This window comes from Pelodiscus sinensis, chromosome 11, assembly GCF_052426305.1.
Source record: "Pelodiscus sinensis isolate ZL-2025 chromosome 11, ASM5242630v1, whole genome shotgun sequence".
NCBI lineage: Eukaryota > Metazoa > Chordata > Testudines > Trionychidae > Pelodiscus > Pelodiscus sinensis.
Genome location: NC_143062.1, coordinates 43,099,021 through 43,122,857, shown reverse-complemented (window position 1 = coordinate 43,122,857; position 23,837 = coordinate 43,099,021). Strand labels below are relative to the sequence as shown.

The window sequence follows — 23,837 nt, the reverse complement described above, 5'->3', positions numbered from 1 at the left end:
TTTAAATATATCAATCGTGAAATCATGTTGACTCCCCCATATGTGGTGTTCGCAGACCTGGGGGACCTTTGGATCCAGAGCGTTACCACTTGAGCTACAGAGTATTTTGTTACCCTCTAGGTGGAAGAGTGTAGAGGAAAAAGCACCTCTCCTTTTATCAGTGGGATTCACAAATGTACTTGGTAGTTGTCAGAGGAGTTTTAATGCATGAGAACCTAGGCTTCAATGTCTGTCTATGGAGGGTGGTGTACTCAGGGAGCTATTGCCTTTCTGCTGCCATCCTTGCAGATTCTCCCTGTCACTTTGGGCCCCTCTTCACTCTTTTTCAATCCTGCACTCTCATCTCATCGCACTTGGATCTGGCTCCTCCTCTATGCTGCCTCGTCACTAGAAGGGAGGGATTGAGAGCATGGGGGAAAGGACTTCTGGTGCTCAGTTATGATGCTTCATGCCCCTGAAATCCTCTTCTAGGCTGGCAGAGCAATTGCAGGAATTGCTCAGACCCTATAGTCACCTTGCTGGAGCATACCCAGTTGTCCTGTGGGACGAGCTTATGCGCTGTCTCATCAGCATGTAGGAGCTGTGTAGGGATGGAGCATGCCCAGTGCAGATCAGTTCTTGGAACCCTCTAATACAGTGTTTCTTAAACTTTTTGCTTTGGAACTTTTTACTGTGGAACACCAAACAATCTTTTTTTTTAATGCGGAACACTGAGGGAAGGTGGTTGAGCCAAAAAAAAAAAAAAAAGGTGGCGGTCCCTTTAATTGCACGTGTTGTCCCAACTGAGCTTCCGTCTCCTCCGGTGGCGGGGACGGGAGGACAGGAGGAGTTAAAAGAGGCTGCAGTACACCTCCAACTGTCTCTGCCACGGCACACGTTTTAAGAAACACTTCTCTTACAAATCTCTGCTCAGCATGTGCGCTGATGTTTTTCAGAGGCTTGTAACTTGGCCAAATGTGAGCAGAGCACTGCAGAAGACACATCCCTGACATTAGAGACCCAGCTGTCAAATTTCAAGTCTGCCAGTCAAAGCCATTGAGGCACTACAGCATCACGTTCCTTCCGAAACAGTCGTCCGAGTTTTTTAATATGAGCAAACCAACATATTTCCCCTCCTATTCTTTTACTTTCCTAACAAATTCAGCCTGAGGCAGACACCTGGCATTGAAAGTTGGAGCCTAAACCGTGGGAAGTTTGTAAAGTTTTATAAGCAACAGAAAACATGGTTGTATAATAGGAAGCACTCGGCACTCTTAAATCGAGGCATTGCTGCTGCGGTGCACATGTAATAAGTATCTCCTGTTTGCCTGTAATAAGCACTTTCTGCTCTATGTTTTAGCTGAATGATCTTTTCCTTGTTTACAGTGCTGCCTGCAGGTTACTCAGCTGTAACTGAGAGTAGAAACAGGCAGAAATAACTAGGTGTACTACAGTTCTACCTTCCTCACTCATGTGTATCTCACTGCATGTAAGGACAGCTTGTGCACTATGTAGTCCCTGTGTCCCTGCACTAGGGATACTAACTTGGTAATCATACAAAACCGAACTCGCTTTGTCCCGCTCCTTTCTCAAGTCCCATCCCCCACTCACTTCACACACACACACACACACACACACCCTTCTGTCACTTGCTCTCTGCCCCTCTTACTGGCTTTCACTGGGCTGGGGCAAAGGGTTGGGGTGTGGCAGGGAGTTCAGACTCTGGGTGGGAGTGTGAGTGTGGAAGGGGGCTCAGACAAAAGACAGGACTATGCGGATTAGGGGTATGGGAAGGGTGAGGCTGCCAGTGGGAGCTGCAGGGTTGGTGCCTGTGGGGCCAGACAGTGCACAGAGCTGCCTGGTAGCCCCTGCACCAAGGAGCCAGGCATAGGAGCCGCGTGGAGCTGGGACAGTCAGAGAGCCTGTCTTAGCCCTGCTGACCAGAGCTGCCAAGATCCCTTTTCGACCAGGTTCTCCCGTCGAAAATTGGACACCTGGGAACCCTACCCTGCATGCTGAGGGGACTTGGATGTAGTTGAGTTGAGATGCTTGATGTCGCTCTTACTGTATTTCTCTGATAAGCACCTGAGCCCCAACATTTCAGTCACACAATGAGTGCAGCCTGTCCCATGTTGACGTCACATGATTAACGTGAGCTCATGTGACCACAAGGCTTAATTATTGCAGAGACCTTCTCCTGTAGTTGGAACTCACGCAAAATGCAACACCCCCTTCACTCCGTGACTTGAGACACTTTGGCCCATATAATTAGAACCCTGCAAATCCACAGATACCTGCTTTATATCCGTGGGTATCCACGGCTCATTGTTGCGGATGCAGATACCAATTTTGTATCTATATATAATGCAAAAAAGTGTGGATTGCCCCCTTCCGCTCCCAAAATGTGTTTTTCATGTGAGAGCAGGAAAATCCCAATAAGTCTATGTTATGTAGGCAGTTGTCTGATCAACTAAATTCAATTGCTTTAAACACATCCATGGTATGTGGATGTGTAATTAATTTCTATTGGGCTATTTCACTCTTAAACGTTTATGGGAGAGCTTGAGCTCCCTCTTATGGTTGTACTTTAAACTTTGCAGGCTTCCCTCCCCCTCATACAAGTATAGTGAGTTGTTTTTTTTTAATAACCACACAGGAACCATAGCATAATGTATGAAAATTCTACTTCGCTCTGAGGCAGAGGCCGTTTGTGGAGTGAAATTCCTGGGTTTCCTTGTGCTTTGTCCTTATTAAAAATGCATTGTCTGTATAATCCATAGCATCCTTTGGTTTGGGGAAAGGATTTCAGCATTTTCTCCCGGAGTCGTGTTTCATGTCCTTGCTGTTGAGAGCCGTATTGGCACAGGGAGCAGAGAGCAGCGTTCTTAGCAAATGTTGGCTTTGTTCTAGTGTGTCAGATGGGACATAACAAGTGATCGTTTTCCACTTTCGATTTTCCAGTTACCGGTATCCGGCAATTTGATTGACCTTTATGGCAACCAAAGCATGCCTCCTTCAGGGTTGAACATCAGCAACTCGTGTCCGGCGAACCTTCCCAATATCAAGAGGGAGCTCACAGGTAAATGCTCTTGCAACATTGTCACTTAATGATCGGACAAGAGGGTTTTCTTTTTTCAGGTGTGTTTTTAAAAAAATCCCTTCTGACGAGGGAAATTTGGAGGAGTTCTGTCCTCCAGTTTGCTGCGTGTTTCCGAGCAGGTCTGTTAGCAGGAGCGGCGCTGTTAACGTGGTGTCTGTTTCCTTTGCATAGATGAGTAATCACTTGGTTTTATAACAAGGACAGAACCATAGGGTGTGGAAACTCCAGGGTTTTCATACGCAACCTGCAGCACAAAACCCTGCAGCATTTTAAAGATAAAAATTTGTCTCTCTACTTCTTTTATGTAGCTACTCTCTAAATTGGACCTATTGTATGCTGCTCTGGCTAGAACCGTAATAGCAACTTGAATTAATATGATGCTTCTCAGGAGACTTTGCCAGTGGGACTCTGCCAATAGGAGTGATTATTCATGGTGAAAAAATAATTTGTAATACTGTCAGGCTAGGAATGTGGGATGCTTTAACAAGTGTCCAGTTACTCCTGGATGCTGCATTTAAGTGGTCGGGTGTTGTGCAAAGAATGGCTATTTATTCATTTCTATCATAATCAAGGTTGAGAATCTTCCAAAAATCTTCTCACCCAAGTCCTAAAAGAGCCTTACCTTTCATATGAACAGCGTTCTGATCCCAAACTTTGAGACATTAGAAAGTAATAGCTTGAGAGAATCACTTTCCATCACAGCTCCAAGAGATAAAACATAAAAACAAACTCCAGAAACCTATTCTGCTGTTTAAAATACAAACCTATGCGAACAGCGCCATAACTAGGTATTTTTGCACCCAGGGCAAAATATTACTTATCCTCTCCTTAGGTTAGGATGCGTCACGCTCTTTACTTTTGCAGCCTATTATTTTTACTTATTGCATCTTTGTGTCCCTGATTATGATGCGCCCAGGGCAGGCACCCTGTTTGCCTCGCCCTTGTTACGGCCCTTGTTTGCAAAAGCAAACTAGAGTGAAGCTTTAAGACGCTGAATGTTTTTGGAAGGAAGGAAGGAAAAGTTGCCATTCTCTTGCTGGCTCAGTCCCACTTTCAATAACATTTTAGGGGATATTCAGGGCTCGTGACAGACTGCACCAGGCCCTGGGCAGTGTGGTGATGGGAGGTGGGCCTCAGGTGAAAGAAGTAGCCAGCCCTCAGCACCGGCCGGACTTTGCCACACAGGGCTCCGGCAGTGGTCTAAAAGGGCCCAGGGCTCTGGCCACTGCTGCTGCAGTAGTGTCTTAGAGCCCCGGGCTCTTTTAAATTCCCAGGTCCCGGGACAACTTCCTCCCCCTTCCCCATTGGTGGCCATGGGCATAGTTCAACCCATTTGTTAACCTTCTGCACATGTAAACCAAGGGAGGCTTTGGAAAACTGGAGGAGGGAGAAAAATTCTTCTCCTTGGCCTCTGAGGATAGGACAAGAAGCAATGGGCTTAAACTGCAGCAAGGGAGGTTTAGGTTGGACGTTAGGAAAAACTTCCTGTCAGGATGGTTAAACACTGGAATAAATTTCCTGGGGAGGTTGTAGAATCTCCATACCTGGAGATATTGAAGAGCAGGTTGGATAGACATTTATCAGGGATGATCTAGACGAGGGGTGGGCAAAAGGGCCTCCATGGGCTGGATTGGCCTGGGGGCAGAAGAGGGAGCATGCAAAGTCTCCTCCTGCCACCAGGGGCATGGGTGCCTAGGGGGAACTTTTTTTTTTGGTGGGGGGACTCCCCCAACTCCAGACCATTCATGGGCCATACTCTAGACCATTCTGCAGTATAGCCGTCCCTCCTGCCAGACCTCTCCCTTTCCATTTTATGAGAAACAATTGAATTCCAGGTGCATCCCATTGAATTCCAGGTGCATCCCATTGTCCCAAACCCTGACCTTGTATTAAGTTAGGATAAGAGGAAGCTGCCTACCAACCAAATCTGAGGCTCCTAACTCTTACTCTTTAAGACATGGGTGGGCAAAGGGGCCTCCAAGGGCCGGATCAGGCCTACCAAGGAGGTGGATCTGGCCCACATGTGCCCTGCCACTCCCCCACCCCCAGGCCAATCAGAGCCTAGGGGCAGGAGGGGCGTGCAAAATCTCTCGCTCCCTGCCCCTGCCCTGCAAGCACCATGTGCTCCTTTCAGGGCAGGTGCGGGGAGCGAGAGACTTCATGCACTCCTCCCACCCCCAGTCCTGATTGGCTTGGGGACAGTGGAGTGCACAAAGTCTCCGCCTGTCCTGCAAGGGGCATGCAGCGCTTAGAGAGAAAGCTCCGCACGCTTCTTGCAGGGCAGGGAGCAGGAGACCTCATGCATTCCTGGCCCCCCCGCCCTACAAGGAGCATGCGGAGCTTTCGCTCTAAGCGCTGCGTGCCCCTTGCAGGGTGGGGGCAGGGAGCGAGAGACTTCACGTTCTCCTTCTGCCCCCAGGCCCTGATTGGCCTGTGGGTGGGGAGAGGTTGCAAAGTCTTCTCCTGCCCTGCGAGGGGACGGGTGCCTAGGAGGAACCGCCAGCTATTCAGAACAGCTGGCAGCTCTCTCCAGGCAGGGGAAGGGCGGGGACAAAGCAAAGAGGCCTCCCATCTAAAATGATTGCCCACCCCCGGTTTAAAAGGAGTTCTTGAAGAAACAGGCTCCTGACGGACAGAAAGACGGACACATTTCTAAAATATATAATAAGATGGAAATAGATGAAGAATTTCCTTTAAAAAACAATAGTCTTGATGTAGCATGAGATGAGGGCGTATCAGTCCAAATCAGGAAGTGGTGTTTTACTTGAGCGCTTCTGATCCTGTAAATAAGAATTTCATTGTCCCTAGTGTGGACACAGAATCTGAATTCTGATCTCTGCCTCCTCGGGGTAGAAGAGCCTTTTGCTGTCCCGTGACTAAGGTCTGGAGGTACTGTGATGGGGAGAACATGTGATTACATTACATTTCCTTGGCATTTGCGTGTTTCAGTCTTCATGCCTCTTGCCACTCATTCATGAAGATGAGCAAGTGCCATGTAAAATCAGGTCTATGAATATCGCACTTCCCTGTGGCAGGAACGATCACCTTAATTGGTGAAGCAGCATTCACCTGTATGTTCATTCACAAGTCCACTCCCTACAGTTTTGACCTCACTGACCTTATGCTTGTTTCATGCTCCAGCTACAATAAATCCAGGTCTGGGTCAGGCCTCTGGAAGCCTTCTGTAGCCTTTTGAGCTTTCAGTCAACCCCTCTGGGATCCAGCACAGAACAAGAAGTACCATGCTACTCCTCTGCCCGCTATGTTAGTCCAAATTAAGAGCGGTAAAATGGTCAACTCCAGAGGAAACCCTTATTCTTAACACTTGTGGGCTGGACTTGAAATCTACAACCCATATAAGGAAAGGACACAGCAAAGACCCTTTGGGGAAACTGACTTTGTAACTGAACTTGTGATTAAAAAGTCACATGTTAAGACCTCTCCGTTGAGCAGCCCCAGAGCTGAACAAAGCACATTGATTTTGAGTTTAGCCTGTGCCATGTTGTGTTAGAACGAATCTCCAAAACCAGTGTGGAAGGATGGAAAAGTATCCGCCCCCATGGGAAATGAAATCAGCAAGTTCTGCACCACTCCAGGTGTAAGCATCTTATTGTGTCTTAGCGTTGTGCTAGATCAGTCCAGGGTGTGAAAAACCACAGCTCTGACTGCTATTATTATGTTGGCCTAACCCCTAGTATAGGCACAACTGTGTCAATGGAAGTGTGTTTCCATCTATGTAGTTACCATCTTTTGGAGAGATGGTATTCCCACGTGGATGGAAACCCCCCTTTCTATCTCTGGAGGTCCCCTCTACGCCAGGTGTTCTCAAACTTTTTTCTCTGGGCTCCTTTTTGAAAATATTTCAGGCTATGATAATCCCTCCTCCACCCCCCCACCCCAAAAAGGGGGAGAATAGCAAATTACAGTACATACTCCCAGGAGCACTAAATGAAGCATGTAATCATTATCCCTGCAGTCAAAGGCAGTGAAGCCTCTCAAAAAGTATAAAGCAACAGTAGGATATCACCACACTTACTTCTGGTACTTATACATGGTCATCAGAGTTATGTAACCAGAGACCAACAGCTGCTGTGCCCACCCCCTTCCAGCTTCCCTCCTGGCCTGTCAGTCTCCTCTATTTGGGAACTTGAAGTATGGTAACCTGAGCAAAGGAGCTAAAGGTTATCACAATTTTTTTTGTGATCTGGTGACCCCCGTACAATAGCCTTGTCATCCCCTTTTGGGTCAGGACTGCCAGTCTGAGAAACGTGGGATGAGGTTATGTCAGCAAAGCTCTGACGATGTAGCTGTGTTAGTATGGTCTCCGTAGTGAGATGTATCTAGAACTCCTTGCCAGAGGAGGCTGTGAAGGCTAGGACTATAACAGAGCTTAAATAGAAGCTAGATAATTTCATGGAGGTTAGGTCCATAAAAGGCTATTAGCCAGGGGGTAAAGAATGGTGTCCCTGGCCTCTGTCTGTCAGAGGCTGGAGATGGATGGCAGGAGACAAATCGCTTGATCATTGTCTTTGGTCCACCCCCTCCGGGGCACCTGGTGCTGACCACAGTTGGGAGACAGGCTACTGGGCTAGATGGACCTTTGATCTGACCCAGTATGGCCGTTCTTATGTTCTCATGTATCCCTAGTGATCAGTGAACAACATCAGAAATATATATGTGCCTTATAAATTGCTATGTTGTGTTCCTTGAATTTCCAAAATTCTAATTACTTCATTCACGTGCACAGCGTGTATTTTTCCTACAGAGTCTGAAGCAAGGGCATTGGCTAAAGAGAGGCAGAAGAAAGACAATCACAATTTAAGTAAGTTTTAATTATGCTCAGTGTATAGTATTTGCTTAATATTTTAATGGATAGCTCACAGTGATGAGTAAGTTACACGGATGATTATTAAGGACTTAATTATTTTTATAAATCTGCTGGCATGCAGGCTTTTGAAAAGTTTAAGAAACAACAAATAGTCTAGCAGCACCTTAAAGACTAACAAAACATGTGGATGGTATCATTTCGTTAGTCTTTAAGGTGCTGCTAGACTATTCATTGTTTAAGTTTTTCCAGTTACAGACTAAGTTGGCTACCCCCTGAAGCTTTTGAAAAGTTTGTTGTTAGCCACAATTTGGTATATCCCAAATTCTCTCATAATGATTTCTTAGACCTGCTATTGAATTAAAATATTAAAATAGCTGTTTGAATGAGAACAGTTTTTTAAATGTATTAGAATGTGATCCAAATTCTGAATTCAAAGGGGTTTCCTTGCACTGGTATAACTGAGAGTAGAATTTGGCCAGTTACCTTTACATATATATCATACAAGATTTTAGCAGAAAAATCATTGTGATTTAATCTGAAACGTAATGTGTGCAATCAGTTCATTTATCTCATCTTTAAACTTCTGGGCGTAAGTATAAGCGTATCTGTATCTTTTTTTAAGGCTCATACGTTTATATTTAACCAGCCATGAATCCAAGCCAGTCAGAAAAGTTTTACTAACTTTAAAATTCTAAACGGACCCTTAAGAAACCTTTATTTAATGTCTGAAAACAAGAAGTAATCTCATGCCTATGGTTAAAAAGCAGAACTCCCTGTTGGTTTCAGTAGTGACTTTTCCTTAATAGCATAGTATGGTTTCAGATGTTAACATTTGATCAGGAAGTAAGGCAAATTACATAAAGAATGAGACCAGGACTCCAAACGTTAGGTCATTTTCTGCCTTTCCACTGACAAACTGGATGCCTTTGGGCAATCACTCCACTTCTATGCCTCAATTTATCCAGTTGAAAAGTGGGTATAAGACTGATCTGTATTACAAATATGCTTAAGTAATGTGTACAAGTATAAAGCAAAAAGTGGTTTTGAAATCTTTAAAGGGGTTGTATTCTGTAAGCAGAAAGGATTTTTTTAACTACTGTGTATTTCTTGGTTGTTTTCCTAAAGTTGAACGAAGGAGAAGATTTAATATTAACGACCGCATTAAAGAACTAGGCACCTTGATACCTAAATCCAATGACCCGTAAGTATGATATGGTCTCTTCAGTAATATTGATACGAGGGACTTTTTGTTGAAATGTCTTTCCCAAAATAAAATCTGTTCTCCTCAGTGTGCCCTTGTGCTCAGGAGCTTACTATTCTTTCAGAGTCCATTAAGCTATATCACATGGATGCTCTTCCTGAGTGCTCGGAGCACCTTTGGGGAGATAGTTAGTTAGCATGGGGTAGCTAATATGCTTAGGATTCACTCCCTAACTTTTGATGTGCTCACTTCCCTCTGTAGATAAACCCCTGCAAGGTCATACCACCAAGTCTCTTGAGAGCAACTGGAAACTTGAAAAATGTTGACTCATTTCTGTTGACTCCTCCTGGAAAATTGTGTAGAAGGGATAGCTTAATGAACCTTTTCAGGCAATGAGCTAGCCGTTGCAGACGCCCTCCTCTGGCCTGCAGGAACTTAGCAGCGGTCGTATCAGTGATCGCAAAGTGTCCTGCGCCACCCTTTCAGAAAAAAGAAATGTTGCTTCATCCTGGTTCCCCAGATCATTGGCTGCAAACTTGCCAAAAGCACGCGCAGGCTTGCACATCCATGCAAAAGTAGCTTTACTAAGTAATTGACTGTAGTTATTTTGTCACGGCTGGGATAAAAGTCTATAAGGGATATGAAACCGTCATGTTCCAGGATGACAGCCAATCACTAAAGGCCTGAACTGGAGTCTGTTGAATCCTGTGGGAGTATTGTCATTGATTCTGTGCATGTCTGATCATGAACTTGATATTAACTGCCTTGGGTAGGGGGAGACTTTCCTTCCGGCTTATGGGGATATAAATGTTCCCCATGGAGGTTTTATATATTCCTCTGATACTGGCCAAAAAAGGGAAACAAGGCTGTTGCTCATCTCCTTTTCTAGTGCATGAACTGGGTGTCCCGGATGTAGAACCAAGAACAGGGTTCCTGCTGCCTTCTGAGCTGTGCCAGGTGCTTTCCATGTTCCAGTGGACCTAAATCTTATCTGGATGTGTTGATTCTCTCACTGTCCACAGAAGGGCAAACTCCCATCACTACTGTCATGATGGGCTTGAGCATGGGGATAACTGCATGCTTCACACAGCCACAGATGCAGACACACCCAGGGTAACCCACTCCACACTAGCCAGTGCATGATGGTCCAAAGGGAAGTGATCTGCTGATCAGGAGGTGCGCACGTTCCAGACAGATGACTGCAATGCAAGGCCAGGTTTGCACTAGACCTGGAAGGTCGGATTAAGGTACGCACCTCCAGCTACGTAAAATACGTAGCTGGAGTCGGCTTACCTTGAGCCGAGTAGTGGAGCTGCCCTCAGCATTCAGTGTAGCAGGTCTTAACTAGATCTGCTAAATCAAACGCTAGAAGATGGAGCTCCAGCACGGCAAGTAAAAATGTGGTCAGATACCAACTCTCTTGCAAGGACCAGGCACCAACGAATGCCTCTAGTAGGCTAAGTCTACACTGGCACTTTCCAGTGCTGTAACTTGCTGTGCTCGGGGGAATGAAGATGTTTTTTCACACCCCTGAGCCAGAAAGTTACAGTGCTGTAAAGTGCCAGTGTGAACCCAGCGAGAGCGCTGGGAGCCATGCTCCCACTACTGTTAGCTACTCCCCTCACAAAGGTGGTTTACATAGGATACTGGGAGAGCTCTCTGCCAGCGGTTCAGTTAAAGCGCTGCCACAGCTGCACTTTACGTTTTTAAGTGTAGACAGAGTGTTAATGAGGTCTTGTCTACATGGGTGAACTGACTGGCATTGCTTCCTCCAAGTGGACACTACTCCCAAATTAAAGTGATTTTATTCCAGAATAATTACTCCACTTAAGGAGCAGAATAACTATTCTAGATCAAAAGCATCGCTCTTCTGGACAGGTGTCTGCTCAGGGAGCTGTTCTGAAGTTTATTCAGCAGTAGCTATGCCGGTGAGTGTCGCCATGTAAAGAAACCCTTATGCAGTCTCCTGCAGTTGTTAGGAGAGTATTGTGAGGAACATCCCTTACAGAAAGGACTCAATTGTGAGCACTGCCAGCATATTCACCTACATCAGCAAATGGATGTGAACTTGAAGAGAAGTCACTTGCTTCAATTCCTCGTCCACACATTTAGAAAGAGAAATCTTTGGGGCAGCTGCCTTTCCTCTAATTAGCTTATCCTTGCATTGAAATAGCTGGTAGATTTTTCAAGTGGTACATGGAAAGCAAAGATCTGATCCATTGGGCTCATTAATGATCCCAGAGCATTTTCTGTAAGGGTGTAGGCGTTAATCCTAGGCTACATCTAGACTGGCAAGATTTAGCGCTAATATTCTAAACGCAAGAGTTTTTGCATTAGAGTATTTGAGCAAGAGAGCGTCTATACTGGCATGTGCCTTTGCGCAAAAGCATCCGTGCCAGTGTAGACGCTGTCTTGCGCAAGAAAGCTCCGATGCCTATTTTAGCCATTGGGCTTTCTTGCACAAGAAATTGATGTTACCTGTCTACATTGGCCTCTTGCGCAAGAGGACTTATCCCTGAGCGGGAGCGTCAGAGTATTTGCGCAAGAAGCACTGATTTTATACATTAGAACGTCAGTGTTCTTGCGCAAATACTCGCGGCCAGTGTAGACAGGCGGCAAGATTTTGCACAAAAGCAGCCGCTTTTGCACTAAATCTTGCCAGTCTAGATGTAGCCGTAGTGTCTTAACCAAACTCCAGTTGGGGTGATTGAAGTGTGTGGAGGCATATTGATGGAGTCACTTGATTAAGCCGTGTCTCTTGAGATGATAACCTACATCCATTTTACATCGCCTCAGAAACTCGCTATACATGACAGCGTTTGAACCTTGGATGAATGATCACCGAGAGAATGTGTCAGTTCACATTTCACTATTTACATTCCTGGTACAGAGATGGGATAATCTAGAGTCAGCTCATTTATTTTCAGTCTCCTGGACAGCAGAAGCACTGTTCTATATTTCACTCTTCGTAGCAGTTTCTCAGGGCCCTGGAGTACGTTGATAAAGCAGGCGGTAGGTCTGGGCATTAGCGACACAAGCATTCATCAAGTGGTTAGATATATTGCTGGAGACCAAGTGATTGCCATATTAATCAACAGAGCAAAGATCAGTACTCAGAAGTTCTTAAAGGATGTGCATGCTGAACCGCATAGCAGGAATATATATAGTTGTCTGTCTCTTCAACAGCTTGGGGGGGAAAAAAAGCAAACACATTCCTTCCAGTGCTGTTAATTGACATTTGTCCCCCACATTACACAAAATGTCTCTTCCCTCTCCCCTGCTAGGGAAACCCTGGAAAATGCACCCTTAGTTGTGTGTGTGATTCGGTGCCAGATCTGAGCCATATTGCTGTGCATACATTTCAGTGACTTGATAGTGTGATGAGACTCTACTCGGGGGGGGAACTGGGCCCTAATCAGGGTAAACGAGAGCAGTGATACTTTTCAACGTCACCTTGATTGGAGGGTCTTGCCAGGCAAGGTTGGAGTCCATGGGGGAGGCTGTTTGTGCCCACATGCTTCTCCCACAAGCAGTTGCTGCACTCCCACCCAGCACAGCTATAAACAGCAGTGTAGATGATGTGCTTCAGCGAGTGGAGTGGAATGCCCGAACTCTGGAATCCCCCAGGTGTTTATACCCTACCTGTGCCTCCCGTCTCCCTACTGCTAGCATCCCACTATCTCACTGTCGCTAAAGCCTTTTCCTGCCACAGTGGGAGGCTCTTGTAGTGGGGAAAGGCCCTTCCAGCCGGAAGGCACAGTGAAAGGCTCTGGCCAGGGGGAAGGCTGTGCCCTGCCAGACCCTTTCCTTGCTTTGTGTAGTCACACACCACAGTGACAGGTGGGGACACAGCCTGCCTTTCTCTGCTGTGCATAACCACACGTGTAGGGCCTGTACTCTGCACAGTGCTGCAAATGTGGTCGTAGCCTCTGAGTGAGTGTGAGGGCTCAAGAGGAAAAGAATCTTGCCCTGATATGGCATAGTAGGGTCCCCCCGAGTGAGAGGCAGGAGGGGCAGGAGAAGTAAAAGCAAGCGAGAGAGAGAGAGACCTGAAAATCCTGTCTTATGACTTGGCTTATGTATGGGCTAATTGGCTAGTTCCTAAATAATGCTGCTGTGTAGACATACCTTCAGAGAGTGTATGACGCTTTTGCTCTTAATCAAGCGGCCTCTCAGATATTGAAAAATGAACGAGTCCTGTCGTCTTCAGCAGTTTTGTCCTTTGGCACTAATGCACTAAAACAGAGCTACTCAACTTTGGAGGACCCAGGATCCACAATGATACCCACAGCACATGCCAAGGACCGCAACTTAAGTGTGGTTGCATATACATGCAAATATATATGCAAATAGCTTCTTTCACACTGATGGGCATGAATACAAAGATTAAGGCAAGACTACACAACACTTAGGCCTCATTTAAGTCAGTTCTGCTGATATTAATAAAATGCAATGTTTACCAGATTTCCACCCATATGACATCACTTTTAATGAGCAATGACAGTCCAGGAATTTAACTGCTACAATGCATATCAACAGAAAATAAAATGCATGTCAGCCATTATATTGACTACTTTTTGTTTGGGCTCCCACCCACGGGCTGCGTGTTGAGCGTCATGTAAAACCCAACTGCACAGCGGGCCGCAGACAAACAGGCCGTGGACCGCATGCAGCCCACGCGCCGCGTGTTGAGTAGCCCTGCCCTAGAATGAGATCTTGGCAAAGTTCGACTCCTTGAGTTATGTAATTTCCCATCCCTGCAGTTTCATTCCTGTGAGAAAGCAACGGTGAACATATGTCCTCTTCAGTAATTACTTGTATCCAAATCCCATACAGTAGGCTGCCTGCTAATGAGTTGTCCTCTGGCTCCCCCTAGAGTATTACACAGAGCTCTTTTCAAAGCCTGGAATTTTGTGATTCTAATCGAGTATGTTAAACGTTAACAGTTGCTGCAGCTCTGCCAAACGTTAACAGTTGCTGCAGCTCTGCCATGCATTTTGGCAGGGGTGTGTTAGTGATAAGCGTGCTTGGACAAGAGAGTGATTGTTTTTTCAATACTACTTTTGCAGGGACATGCGCTGGAATAAGGGTACTATTTTAAAAGCCTCAGTGGACTATATCCGCAAACTGCAGCGAGAACAACAGCGCACAAAAGAACTCGAGAACAGGCAGAAGAAACTAGAACATGCCAACAGACATCTATTGCTCAGAATACAGGTTTGCTGATAAATACATTATGAATTAATGATACACACACATGCAGCTGTTAAATTGACATCCCTTGCCTACAAGAAAACACCAGTTTACTGTGTAACTTGGAGGGAGCTGTTGGGTTATCCTTGCAATACCTCTGATTAGTGCTGAGTTAAATTTGTAGAGTTCTTGGTCCTCCGTTTACCAGAAAAGACAGGCTATGTTGTAGGAGGAACTTAAAAAAAATGAGATTTGCTAGATAGGAGAGAATTCTCTAGCTGTTTACTAAATCTTGGTGTGTCTCTGTGCCCACTACAGTCTCTCTGCTCTCGCCACATAACTCTAAGCCATGGGTAGGGAACCTAAGGCCTGGAAGCCGGATCCAGCTCCCAGCTTGCCAGGATCCGGCCCCCTCGGCTCAGCCACCCCCTCCTAGCGTTATGATGTTGCGCATACAAATAAGGAGTCCAGTCCTTGTAGGTAGAGAAAGATTTGCTGTTGACTTCGGAATGAGACCCAGTGTGATGTATTATAGGTTGAACCTCTCTAATCCCGCACTCTGGTCTGGCATTATTTGTGGTCCAGCATGATTTTAGTTACCCTAAAGTCTGCTTATTGTGGGTGACGCCAAGTTACCTCTCTGTCCCATAAAGTTTTACAGCCACCAGTCCTGGCTGTCAGTGTTCTCCAAGCCCAGTAAGCAGCGGAAGTGTTGGTAACGCTGCTATGCGTCAGCATGGTTTTTATGCTTTATCTACTTATACCCTCACAATAAGATTGTGTAACAGCACTAATACTTTGTTATGAAGAGCACTGATAAGCCTTGGCTAGGCTTATATAGGGTGTATCAGTACAGCCCTACATTATTATGCAGCACTGCAAGCGTCGTTCCATTTGTTCACCCCAGCAAAATAAACATCAGGGGTGTGTCTAGACTACAGGGTTTTGTCGACAAAAGTGGACTTTTGTCAACAAAACTATACCTGCGTCTACACTACCGCCGAGTTCTGTCGACATAACATCGACAGAACTCAGCAGTTTTGTCGACGGTGGTAAACCTCATTCTATGAGGAATAACGCCTTTTGTCGACAGTTCTGTTGACAGAAGGCGTTATTGCATCTACACTGTCCTTTGCATCTACACTCTCATGTCGACAAAGCGGCTTGCTTTGTCGACAGAACTGGATGTCGTCTAGACGCTCTTTGTTGACAGAAGCTTTGTCGGCAGTATCTGTCGACAAAGCCTCTGTCGACAAAAGCCTGTAGTCTAGACGTACCCTTAGAGACCCACTCGCTACAATATGAACCTCCTGTGGCTTGGCAAATTCTGTGGTTCAGCACCAGTCTGGTCCCAAGGGTGCTGGTCTAGAGAGAGTCAACCTGTAAATCGGAAGCAATTGCCACTATGGCCCAGTTTGGTTCAGTGGCTTTTTGGCTCGAGGCTGCTAATGGCTTCCCATGCATGTGACGCTGCTTCCTAAGCAGAGCAGTCGAGCAGAATGATGATGCGTAAAGCTTCTGCAGGTTCACACAGAGTGCCAGCGCTGGGCACAGACTGTCCCCCAGATCTGCAGCTAGAGGGAGTCCTCCATGGAAGGTCTCCTGCAAGAGAGAAGGGAATGAAGCTGCACGGTCAGGTTCCTCCCTGGTAGTCTGCAGGATGCTCAGAGTGAGCTCAGTGGGGCTTGGAGGGCAGTGCTGAGGATGGATAAGAGAGGAGCGGGACAGCAGCCCAGTTCTGCAGCACTCTCCCTGAAAGCCACCAACCTGGCAGCTCTGCTTATCTGCTTTGGGCATCCCCTTTGTGTCTAGTATTGGGCTGATGCAGGGAGACCCAGCAAATGGCGCTGTGTCTATTAAAGATACACTGAACTGTAAAGTAAATAATGTACTGATGAAAGCCAGGAAGATTTTTCTCTCAAGGAAGTAAAATATCATGATGGTTTCTTTTTCCTGAAGAACTCCTCAGTTCTCCCTAGGACAGGAGTGGGCAAAAGGGCCTCCGCGGGCCGGATCCGGCCTGCCAAGTGGGTGGATCCGGCCCGCGGAGGCCCTGCCGCTCCCCTGCCCCCAGGCCAATTAGGGCGCGGGGGCAGGGGGGAGCACTAGAAGCTTCTTCCTGCCCTGCCAGGAGCACGTGGTACATTGAAGCACCATGTGCTGCTCACAGGGTGGGAGGAGGCGTCACGTGCTCCCCCGCCCCCAAGCTCTGATTGGCCGGTGGGTGGGGGCGTGTGGGAAGCCTCTTCCCACCCTACCAGGGGCATGGGTGCTTAGTGGGAAGGGGGGGCAAATAGGCTCCCCCATTCCCAGACCAGTCATGGTCTGGGGATGGGATAGCCCAGAAGCATCCTGGCCCTGCCCCTTCCGTTTTAGGCCCAGCCCCTTCTGGGGCAGCCTGGCCCCACTTCAAAATTTTTTGAAATGGCCCCCGGCCAAAAATTATTTCCCGCCCCTGCCCTAGGAATAGCCGGTTTATTTTGGGTGGTTCTATTTACGGTAATTATGCATTCAAATAATACGAAAGAATCTGGTGTCGTTGGCATTATGTCTCTGGAAAGCTTTGCTGTGGTTGCTTTGCTGTGGTTGCTGTCTGCACTGTTGATCTCGGTAGCCATTGAGGAACTTGAGATGCTGGTGGGCTTGGAAACATCTTGATCCTATTGCCTATGAAATTAGTTTTTGGCAATGAGATGGTTCTCCCTGGAAAGTCTGGCTGTGGTCTGCCACCACTGACGCCCTGCAGACTTTTCATTAAGAGGACATTGCTTTACGTAGCAATCTTGGGTGGAACGGAGGGAGGTGTGATAGCTGTTCCAAGTCCAATTTTTGCAGCAGTTACGGCTTGCATGAGAATAAGAGCTGCTCGAGAGGGTGATGCAGTTTATAAGTGTCCATCAGCCATTGCACATCAAAGATGTATCGAGAACAGCTTCCTCTTTGCTTTCAGGTTTTATTTCTGTCTGTTACCTTCTTTACAGGAACTCGAGATGCAGGCTCGAGCACACGGACTTTCCCTTGTCCCATCGACAGGCCTGTGCTCACCAGATGTGGTCAGCCGGGTCATCAAGCAAGAACCTGTCCTGGACAATTGCAACCAAGAAGTTTTGCAGCGCCACTCAGATTTATCTTGCACTACTACCCTCGATCTTACTGATGGCACCATAACATTCAGTGATAACCTAGGCCCCTACAGCGTCCCCACCAAAGTGGGATCCAAACTTGAAGATATATTGATGGACGATACTCTCTCCCCTGTCGGAGTTAGTGATCCTCTCCTTTCCTCTGTGTCTCCTGGAGCTTCCAAAACAAGTAGCAGAAGAAGCAGCATGAGCATGGAAGAGACCGATCATGCTTGTTAGCAGATACTTGGCATGGCCTCTCATAAACTGCTTCATTTCTTAATCAGTAGATGAAATAATTTACAATTTTAGGTTTTTTTGATTTTCTTTTAATATTAATCTACTTGTGCTTCATCAGTAGCCCAGTGTGTGTGTGTGTGTGTGTGTGTGTGTGTGTGTGTGTGTATATATGTATGTATGTGTGTATGTGTGTGTATGTATATATACACACACACACACGTGTGTGTGTGTGTGTGTGTGTGTGTGTGTGTGTATATATATATATATATAGTTTGTGTGTATATATATATATATAATATTTTTGAATTTTGTGAAAAGACTTGTATATTCTATTTTAAAAGTACCAATGCCACTGGAATATTGTACAGTCTATGTACAGTATTTGCAAACTGGATTTGCCAAGAACTTTGAACTGGTCAAATCTACTCAGAGCAATAGAATTACAAAATCAAAGCAAGAGTCTGTTTTTATTCAGGGGAAACGTACAAGTTATTTACTTGGAAAATGCAGAGTGGAAAATTTACTAAAAAAAAAGTGAATGTGAAGAAACCAAAAATACCCACTTTGTAACCATGTTGTGTTGATTTAATAGTGCTGCCTTAAAGATACAGTATCCTTCAAACTTAGTTTAGTCTTTATATCACAAGATGTTTAAAATAAATCACTATTCTACTGTAATAATAAAACTAGTGTAAACACATACTGATGGTATTGATTCCAATGTAAAATGTTCCTGATATTGTTGCTAGAAATGAAGGAGAATGTGTAGGGAGCCATGCATCTGTTTGAGTTCTTTGGAGTGTTATTTTTACTCCCAGCGGAGAGAGTTTTGCGTCTGCTCCTACTTCAAGCTTTTTTAAAAGGCTTTTATTTTGAAAAGGAGACTTAGTCATTTATCAACAATAAAATAGGCAGGAGCGCTGTAAGATAGTATATATTTTCAGACAAAATTCAATCCATTTTATCAACTGGGCACATTTTGTTGTATATTTCTAACTGGCCTTACTTTTTTTAAGTGTTGTACAGGTTTTTCATTTGCATGGATTCTTTAGTTACCTTCATTTTTTTGTTTTGTTTTAAATATAGTTGTATTTCATTTATAAGAATATGCCTCTTTAATGTAATGATTTTTTGACATGTTTAAAACTCACTGGAAGTTTTCTGCATTCTTTGTAAACACTTGAAAGGAAGCTTTTATGGAGGATACTGTGTACTGAGAGATTTTGAGAATATTTTGTATATTACAGTCTCACTTTGAAAATATTTTTAAACACAATTTAAAGTGTACAAATTTAGACTATGTTACAAAACAAAGCTCTGTAGAGAAACTGAACTTACATATTTATTTTTAGTGATACTGAAAGAATAGTAATATGCTTTGAAGCCTAATAACTATATAGTTAATATGCCCATTAGAATAATTAAATTGGTGTTTTATTTCAGCAATATGGCTGGTTTAAAAAGAGTAAAATTACTGTATCTTCAAGTAACTGTTACTTTATAACCATTGTATTAATTTAACTTGCAACAATGTTGTAAAAGTAGTTTGGTGCATTATCTACACAAGTGTAGCCCTATGCAATAACAGTAGTTAGAAGTGTATTATTCAAACCTAGATGTTTCACAAAGATGACAGATGGTATTTGAGCCAGACTGACTGGATTTCTCAGTAGCAACCTACAGTTGAAATGTGTCAGAAAAGCATCTTGTTCAGAATGAAGTGCCTTACATTCTAGTAGTAATCTTCTTGGACTAGCACGGACTGAAGTGTGGCATAGGAGAAAATGGGGGGGGGGGTGATATTTATAGGAAATCTAAGTGCAGCCTGGTGTCCTATGTAGAAAATAAGAGCTTCCCTTCCTTTGTGCTGTGCTGCAAAGAGATGTATAATATATAAAATGTAAATCTTTAATAATTGGAGTGCCAAAATGGGCAGACTTGATCAAGAAAACTTGGTCATGGCGGTTGAATGGTGTTCAGAAATCCAATGTGAATATTGTGATGAAGGCAGAGGACAAAAGGTCAGGCGTTTTAGGGGAAGGGTCATACAGATGGATGCTGCATCTTTCACATAGACATTTGGTTATGAAAAATCCTGGAAAGAAACCACTGGGCCTGCTCTCAGTGAAGTCAGTACGAGTTTTCCATTTGACAGTGGGGTTGCCTGACGGGGCCTGTCATCAGCTCGGCTGCTTTCTATTCTGGTGCTTGGGGTGGATTGGGGTTTAGAGTCGGGATGTGAATGGTAAACCAGTAAGTTTCACCTTTAACGGGTGATGCTTTCCGATTTGGTAAACCAGCGGGGGCGGAAGCTGTCCCTCTCCCACCATGGGCAGGGGGCTGCCCCAGTCCTGTGGAGCCCACAACAGGCAGGAGTTCCTCCAGACCGGCTGGAGCAGCCCTTTTCTGCTTCCATTTAATCTATTAACTGATTAAACATAAGGTTTAACCGGTGAACTAATTAAATAGGATTTTACATCCCTAGTTTAGAGCAGGAATTCTCCTATGGGGCAGATGTGGAAGAATGTTCTAGTTTACTGTGTAGTCCTGCCCCGAGTACAGGGGACTGGACTAAATGACCTCTCAAGGTCCCTTCCAGTCCTATGCTTTATGATTCTATATTTTTGACATTTTCTTATATTTATATCACCAGCTTTCTCACCGGTTAGTTATGCCGTTATTTGTTTCTGCTTGAAGAGCTAACTGTGTCTTAGCTTTGATAATCACCAGCTGTGTCACGTTGGTGGAGGGGCAGAAGTCAGCTCTCAGTGTTACAACAAATGCCTGTTTTTCCTAGCACATTTTGGACTCTTTTCGCCCAGTGGTTGAAACAGACCAGTGGTTTCCAAACTGGCCCGGAGGCCACTGCACATGGGTCTCCAACACCTCTTGCTACAGCCGACCACCACAGTCAGCAAGGCAGTGGTGTGGTTCTTTGCACAGCTGTTGTGCCACAGTTTAGCGACCGTGCATGCGATCGCTTGCTCCTGTTGTTGCAATGTGCTAATGGTGACCGATGAAGGAAATCTATAGCTATAGCTTATACACAGGGTCATGTACTTCTCTTTGAAGTAAAAGGGTGAGCAAAGGCCAGAGAGGTGCTGCAATCTGACAAAAATGGGATGCACAAGGTTGTTAGGATGTAGTAACCAGAAAAATCCATTCAAGATGGTCCAAAACTGGATACCATCATGGGTAGCACACTCGAAAACCTTTAGAAGAGGGCCTGAATATAAGATATGCAAATAGGAATCATGCGTATTTGATCCCTGTGTGGACTAAAAGGAAATCCTGATTCTCTGCCCCCGCGCAATTTGTAAATAGTCCTCATATGCTTAGATTTGCCAAATATCGGATTTCTTCCCAAGCTCTGGATTTCTCTGGATAAACATCCCTGTGCCCCCCAGCAGCCATCTCGTACTACATGTTGGCTGCAGTAAGGATGTAAAATCCCAGATAATTGGTGAAAGGTGAGGTTTGTCTAGCGTTTAACCGGTTAACCGACTGAAGCGGGATCCCAGGTGGGGAACTGCTCCAGCAGCCTTCAGCACCACACTAGGGTTGAAGCTGCTGCTGGTTCCCAGCCCCCTGCCAGAGCAGCCCTTGCCTGCGGGGTGCCTAGGCTCCCTGCAGACAGAGGCTGTTCTGGACAAGAGTAGTCCCTGTCCATAGTGGGCCCCCAATGGGGCTGGAAAAGCCTCCTGCCCGCAGCAGAAGGGGAGCTGCTCCAGTCTCCTTCCCCTGGCTTCCCCTGTTACCGGTTAACCAGAACCTGTAAGCATTACCCATTTAGGGTGATACTTACCAGGTAATCAGTTAACCTTTCGCATCGCTGGTCTGCAGAGCTGTGCATAGTTTGTATTGTAGCTCCAAAATAGCACGCTGTACACAACAGTCAACATTGGTTTCTTTCCTCAGGTCCTGCTATAGGTTGCAGCTCTAATTTGATATGCCAGTAGGAGGTGCGGGCTTTTCAGACAGTTAATTTCTGATGCTCTTATTCTCTCTGTGGTACGTGCACCATGGAGCTTATGACCCCTAGGTTGTGTCTACATTGGCATGATTTTGTGCAAAAGCACGCGCTTTTGTGCAAAAACATGCTGCCTGTCTACACAGGCGGGGAGTTCTTGAGCAAGAACACTGGCGTTCTAATGTGCAAAATCAGTGCTTCTTGCGCAAGAACTATGATGCTCCCGCTCAGGAATAAGCCCTCTTGCGCAACTGTTCTTGCGCAAGAGGCCAGTGTAGACAGGCAACATGAATTTCTTGTGCAAGGAAGCCCGATGGCTAAAATGGCCATCGGAGCTTTCTTGCACAAGAGAGCGTCTACACTGACATGGATGCTCTTGTGCAAAAGCACATCACTTGCGCAAAAGCACATGCCAGTGTAGACACTCTCTTGCGCAAATACTTTAACGCAAAAACTCTTGCATTAAAAGTATTTGCGCAAAATCTTGCCAATGTAGACGTAGCCCTTATGTTTTACATGTGGAGTAACTACAGACCAGGCCAAGAGTCAGCGGCTTGAGGCAAGACACTGCACCAGCAAGATGGAGTAGGCAAGCAGCCCTAGGACGGTTATTGCCCCAAGCTTCAATCTGTAATGACTGCGTGGTCCACATGCCAATAATGTGAGCCAGGACTGGCTTACCTGGCCATAGCCATGGACTGCCAAACAATTCTTGCTTTGCCAAAACCGTGCAACAGATGTGAACCTATAGAATACAATGATTTCTTTATTGTTTTTTAGACTATAAAGCAATATTAACTCTGCAGCCTATAAATGCAAATAGGAAGTATACAACGAAAAGAAAAGAAAAGCACAAAATAATGCACTTACATTGAGGTTTTTGACAAAAAAATGCACTGGGGAGAAGCAGATGTTGACAATGATATAAAATACCTATATTTCTTGAAAAAGTGACATTAATTACTGCCTCTTGCTATGATGCTTGGTACTGTAATGTTGTTGATATTCACCTGCTGTTGACTGCAGCAATAATTTGTGTATGGTCCATAGCACTGTAAATTATGGATCAATAGTTATGTATCCAATGAAATACTTTCAACTGTTGTTCTTGATAGATGAATTAAAGCATTTGGTTTTTCACATCCTTTGTGTAAGCCACTTGTGTTCAGTGTTAATGTATTGTGGTTATAAAAGTCGCGGATGTAGTGTCCTGACAAGTCTCTTGCTCTGTCAACAATAACTGTTCGGCTGCATGTTTGGCCCCTCTGTGTGTCATGTTGTCTTGTGCAAGGAGCCAACATTGCAGACTCTGGGAGAGCCCCCAAGGCCACAAAATCAGATAAGGACCAAAGGCACCAGGAAGAAGCACCTGTGGCCTGCAAAGATCACGTCCTTCAAGTCAAGGGCAGCATACCCATCTCCTGGATACAGGGAAGGAATATGACGGTGGCTCAAGAGAGCATCTGGTTCTTCAACTTCTGTAGTTATTTACTGAGGCCTCACAGGTCCAGAATGGGCTGCAGCTCAAAACAGAACCTTTTGTTCCAATACTTGTGAGGAACCTTTTCCACCACCCCAGCTGCACCAACCCTTCTACCTCCTTCAAGAGGAGGCTCTCACAAGAGGGGTCCCTGAAGGGGGATGAGGAATAGGGGTGGAAGGAGAGAGAAATTGAAGGGTGCATCCCAGAGACACTGGGTGGGAGGATGCGTTGGCCCAAAGTTGTATGGGTCCATGCAGGGATGAAATGGGAAAGGCGGCTGGAAAAAATGGGGAAGATGGATCCGGAGAATAGATTGATAGGCCATCCTTGTAGCCTAGAAATGATTGCTTTGGTCCCTGCTTAGTGTGAGTTGAGCCTGACTGGGCAGAGGGTGGAGGAGGATGACTTGGGCGAGGTTTGTAGCCCTTGCTGTTCTTGGGGTGGGGGAAGGGCAGTTCTTGCTGGGCTTGGCTCTCTTGGCCTTAGGGTAGCAGCAGTTTAAATTCCTTCTGCATTGGGGCAGGAACCACTGGTTGTGCAGGAGTCCCTTAGCCTATGGAGCTTTTACCGTCTGTCAAATGGGAGATCCTGCATCAACTGCTGAGCCTCTGTTGACAAGCCAGATGGCAACATCCAGGACACCAGAGACTGAGGCCAGAGATTAGGCTGCAGAGTCAGCTACATCTGAAGTTGCCTGTAGGGCCACCCTCACTGCCACCCT

General features: G+C 45.5%; 1 protein-coding gene across 10 annotated transcripts in view; it reads left to right on the top strand.

Moving 5' to 3' along the window:
* Nucleotides 1–22,773, top strand: part of MITF (melanocyte inducing transcription factor) — a 192,967-nt gene extending 170,194 nt beyond the window's left edge. For 7 of the 10 annotated variants that reach the window (XM_075938575.2, XM_075938580.2, XM_075938581.2 and 4 more), the window contains 5 exons: nt 2,941–3,058; nt 7,827–7,901; nt 9,033–9,108; nt 14,178–14,325; nt 17,283–22,773. In XM_075938575.2, the coding sequence (XP_075794690.1) occupies nt 2,941–3,058; nt 7,827–7,901; nt 9,033–9,108; nt 14,178–14,325; nt 17,283–17,663 (798 nt within the window). In that variant the 3' untranslated portion in view covers nt 17,664–22,773. The remainder of the gene's footprint in view (nt 1–2,940; nt 3,059–7,826; nt 7,902–9,032; nt 9,109–14,177; nt 14,326–17,282) is intronic. The other 3 variants (XM_006120017.5, XM_075938577.2, XM_075938584.2) reach the window with 1 other exon arrangement.
* The last annotated feature ends 1,064 nt before the right edge of the window (nt 22,774–23,837 follow it).